The sequence below is a fragment of the Macrotis lagotis genome, chromosome 2, assembly GCF_037893015.1.
Source record: "Macrotis lagotis isolate mMagLag1 chromosome 2, bilby.v1.9.chrom.fasta, whole genome shotgun sequence".
Lineage (NCBI taxonomy): Eukaryota > Metazoa > Chordata > Mammalia > Peramelemorphia > Peramelidae > Macrotis > Macrotis lagotis.
In genome coordinates this window covers 238,278,395-238,283,559 of record NC_133659.1, presented here as the reverse complement: position 1 = coordinate 238,283,559, position 5,165 = coordinate 238,278,395, and the positions used below count along the sequence as shown (strand labels likewise).

Here is a 5,165-nt window from a genome sequence, read left to right as displayed (position 1 = left end):
ATACATTAAATTAATCCAACTCCCTTAACCCATGATTTATAGAACATGATTTGAAAGCCCCTCAACAGCTTGATCACCCGAGAGCAAAAGATTACACTCCAATGGATGCAAATGGGTTAGGGGTGAGAGGGACAGAATGGGAAAAGTTAGAGTGTTAAAGTTATCATGGGCAAAGTCCCATTTTTCCCTAGGAGGAGCTTTGCTTGTTCCTTACTTAGGTTTGGGACTAAGCAAAAGTAGACTATACTGTGACCTTTTGTTCTAAGTAACAGACCTGAAGATCCCTCTATGGTCTGGGATTCCTGAACTCCTGAAGACTTCAGAACTGGTTAAGACTGGAAATGAGACTCTGCTCTGCTCCAGGATTCAGGCCCACATCTGCTGGCTTCTAAACCTTCTCTTCTCTCCAAATCCCACCCCTGGCCTCCCTCTTCCTTCCCCCTCCAGGATCCCTTCACTGTCTGCTTTGAATTTCTGACCTGAAACATGGTCAGACTTGACCCTTGGTCTCACATTGAGCCCATGCTTGTGTCATGGTCTGGGGCTGCCTTTTGTGCTGTGACCCCAACATCCATATTACCTCTCACATCACAACCCTCTTACATGCTTTTTAAAAGGAAAACATTCTCATCCCTAATTCATCTTTACAACTGATCCACCAGCAGCAAATGGGAACTATTACTTGGACAGAAAAACTAGAGAGTACTTTGCTCCCAACTGAATACTGGTATAATTGAAGTCCTTTGGATAAATCATCTAGTCCTCTAGTGGTTTTTCTTCCCCTTTCCAAGCACCAAAGAACAAATGACTCGCTGAATTTTTCTTATATTTCACTATGAAGATTTTCTAAATCTGTCTTGGAGGATTCTTAGGTGTAGCTGACCATTTTTACTTTACTTCTCCATTTCAAATAACATAACACAATAAGCTCCAAATAGCTATACAAGTTAAATTAGTGGCAAACAAAAGGATTTGCATTTCACAACTATGAAGATCAAGCAAGTTCTTAATGAGTTAAATGATAAAAATGATCATAAAGTATAAAATGAGAAATTTAAACTACATGAAATTGAATCATTTTTGAACAAACTATTAATAAAATCAGAAATAATTTAAGCAGATATCTGGTAGGAAGGTTTGGAAAGAGAACTTTATTAGAAAATTTCTCTGATTTTAATATATAATTTGTTCAAATATATAATAAACACAAGAACTATTCCCAATAGCTAAAATATTCACAATATTCAAAAGATTTAAATAGATATTTATCAAGAGAAAATGTCATTATCAACAACCAAAGGAAAAACTCCAAATCAATAATAATAAAAAAGTGCTGATTAAAACAATATGTCAGGTTGTCAAAGAAAACAGAGGAAAATATAATTATGGGAATGGAAGAAATTCAGTCATGCCATGTTGGTAGAGGTATAAATTAGTTTATTTTTTTTTATCACCTAGCTGCCCCTTTAGCAGAACTTTTTGTGATAAATTTGGAATTATACACAAGAAGTCAAATAGAACTATATGTCCTTTAGCTTAAGGATATCATTATGAGCTATGTAATCCAAGGATGTCAAAACAAATGGAAAAGTTTTTGTACCTTTTGAACTTAAATACTTTCTGAATGCTTTTAGAGTTGTACTTTTGTTGTAGCAAAGAACAAGAAATAAAATGTGTGCTCATCAAATGAGGAATAGTTAAACATAGCCTAGAAATCTCAAGGAATATAATTCTATAAAATTTATTAAAGGGATGAATTTGCAGGAACCTGGATAAATTTGTATGAAATTATTCCGATGGGCATAACCAGAAGTACAGTTTACACAATTACTAAAATCGTCTAAGGACAAATAAAACTTTGAAAGATGTAAAAACTCAAATCAATGTAAATGAAAAGCATGATTTTAAAAGATTATGAATGCAGCAAGCATTCCACCTCTTGGCATTTTCAAACATGTCCAAGAGGTAAAATTGTTTAGCTAAAACATATTTATTTAATACATAGAGAGGTTTTTATTTGAAGTGTGTAAGTAGTGAAAATAATGTCAAAAAAGGCAAAAATTTTAAATCTAAAAATACATGGAAGAAAATAGAAGAATATTTAAAATGGAAGATAATCAAGATAGCATTGTTCTATTGTGTTTTAGTTCATATATACTTAAAATAATTTTGACACAGCACATTGTTTCACATATATTCCTCTTTTCCCCTGTACTTTGTGTATTGAAATTTGAGTTTTAAAAGAAAGGAACCAGATATGTAGAGACCACATTTAAGGAGGGGGAGAATTTAATGAGTGTGTTCTTAGAGTAGGGCAGAGGGAATGGGATCAAAGAACTAGATACATACATGCCTTTGTACATACATATACATGATAAATATATATATATATACACAAAGATGAATATATATATATATACTAGATGAAAAATTACATAAATATATATACACTAGAAGAGTCACTTTGGGAACATAAGCAAAGGAGTTCAAAAGAGGGATCCAGGTGAAATTATTTCAGTTTTATGATTGGGATGAAGAGGGCCTCAAATTTTTCAGTGAAGCATGAGAAAAGTTACTTTGGCGAGATGAATGGATTAGAGTTGGTGTAAGTAGTCTGAGGAGAAAAAAATTATAAAAAAATACCCTACTGAGTTGATGAGAGGGATGTAAAAGAACTGTCTTTGTAGCTGTACATTTCTATATTGGATCTGTTGAATACCATTGTATGAATTCCCAAATAGTATGAGAAGCTGCTTTGAAGACATATGATAGTAGTCCAGAATTGAGGTTTATAAAGTGAGCAGTGACTGTGGAGCAAAATGAGGCATTTAGGTGGAATGGAGTGGGGGACCTGAAGACAGGAAGATCTAAGTTCAAGTCTGGCCTGAGATACATACTAACAGTATGATCCTGGACAAAGTATTTAACCCTCTTTGCTTCAGGTTTCTTATCTGTAAAATGAACTGGAAAAAGAAATGACAAACCACTCCAGTATCTTTGCCAAGAAAACCCCAAATGGGTCACAAAGAGTCAAGCGTAATTGAAATGACTTAAAAACAATGAGACAAAATTGCAAGGGGTACAAAGATGGAACGGATATGTAATATAAAGTTTAACTGCTTAGTAAAACTGTCAAGAGAATGAAAGAAGGGATTTGAAGACAAGAGGTGATGCCTTGGGAAAGAAGGGCTAAATGGAGAGTCTATAAGTTCACATAGGGCAGGGAAATTTAAGTAATCTGAGATTCAGAAAATTTAAAGCTTAGAAAGAAATGAAAGGATAGGAATTTATAGTTATAGTAATGAATTTCAGAATTATGAGATGGAACAGAAGCGTAATGGTGGCAGGGTTATTTCAAGCAGAGAGAATGTTGTATGCAATAAAAAATGAGAGGTTTAGGACCAGATGAAGTAGAGTCAATTTTACTGGAGTGGTGAACCTATGAGGGCAAATAGTGACTTACAAAGCAAAAATGGGCCAATATCTGCTTATCGTCTAAATTGTTAGACTAATTATCTTAAATTTTCTAGGAAATATGAAAATATAGATCATTTGTATTAAATCAGCATTCAAATTTAGTCTAATTCAGGAAATTTATTTAATTTGACCACCCAGATTCATTCCATTATGACCTTAGAAGGAAGAGCTGCCAACAAAGGAGAGTAGTCAACGAGAGTAAGAGGATGAACTTCAAGAAGATATGTTATCATAGAAATTATTAAGTAAGGCACTTTGCCTCTAGAGAATGCTTAAGAAATATACTATGGACTATAATTATGTTAATATTCAGGAATATTGGATATTAAAATTCAGTTTTCACAATTGATTCTATTCATCTTCAGGTATGTGAAAAATAAACGATTTCAACTAATTGGTATTTCAGTAGATTCTTGGGATTTGATCTTAAATCACTGGACCATAAATTATAAAGTACTATGGTAATCCATTCATTATTTCTGTTCCCTTTTATCTCCAGGTATAGTACAAATGATGGATAGGACCAATGAGAGCATCCAAGATGATTTTATCCTTCTGGGATTCTCCAATAGGCCCCAACTTGAAGTAGTTCTTTTTGTGGTCATTTTGATTGCCTATCTCCTGACAGTAGTGGGTAACACAATCATCATCCTGGTGTCTCAAATAGACTCTCGCCTCCACACACCAATGTATTTCTTTCTTACTCACCTCTCTTTCTTGGATCTCTGCTTCACTACAAGCTCTATCCCACAACTGCTCTATAACTTGAGTGGATCTGATAAAACCATTAGCTACACAGGCTGTGCTATTCAACTTTTCCTGTTCCTTGCTCTGGGTGGTGTAGAATGTCTCCTCCTGGCTGTCATGGCATATGACCGTTTTGTTGCTGTCTGTAAGCCCCTTCATTACATGATGATTATGCATCCAAAGCTTTGCTTAGGGCTAGTGTCTATTGCCTGGTTTGGTGGTGTGGCCAATTCCTTGATTATGTCCCCTATAACTTTCAAACTGCCCCGTTGTGGACACAACAAGGTGGATCACTTCTTGTGTGAAATGCCAGCACTGATTCGGTTGGCTTGTATAAACACTGTTATCATTGAGGGCACTGCATTTGTGCTGGCAATAGTTATTGTATTGACACCCTTAGTTCTTATTTTGGTCTCCTATGGCTATATCTCTCAGGCAGTGGTAAAGATCAAGTCAGCAGTAGGAAGACGGAAAGCTATGAACACCTGCAGCTCCCATCTCATTGTAGTATCTCTCTTTTATGGGAACATTATCTACATGTACATGCAGCCAGGAAACAGTGCCTCCCAGGACCAGGGCAAGCTCCTTACCCTGTTCTACAATATAGTGACTCCACTCCTCAATCCACTTATCTATTCAATGAGAAACAAAGAGGTGAAAGGGGCACTGAAAAGACTTCTGGGAGCGAATAAAGAGGTAAGAGAGAAATGATGATAAACTTGTTTGATGCTATAGTCCTCACAAAGCCTCAAATGTGAGAAAAAGAGGAACCAGTGATTAAAATATCACTTTTGTCTCCTAAAGCATCCAATTTCTTCCTTAGATCTTCATGCTTTAGCAATACTTTTGAGAGCATCATTTGTACTCACATGAATCACCTGAACATAATTGTATGATTGTTTTATAACTTTTTTTGGTCATATTTTTTTGTCACAGATTTT

The 5,165-nt window shown here is 35.2% G+C and overlaps 1 protein-coding gene across 1 annotated transcript; it reads left to right on the top strand.

Moving 5' to 3' along the window:
• The first annotated feature begins 3,987 nt into the window (after positions 1–3,987).
• On the top strand, positions 3,988–4,935 carry LOC141511509 (olfactory receptor 2W3-like). Its single transcript, XM_074220665.1, has one exon. It carries the CDS (start codon positions 3,988–3,990, stop codon positions 4,933–4,935), a length of 948 nt encoding a protein of 315 aa, XP_074076766.1.
• The last annotated feature ends 230 nt before the right edge of the window (positions 4,936–5,165 follow it).

Coding starts and splice junctions, on each gene's coding strand:
- LOC141511509 (XM_074220665.1), top strand. CDS start 3,988: ATGATGGATAGGACCAATGAGAGCATCCAAGATGATTTTATCCTTCTG.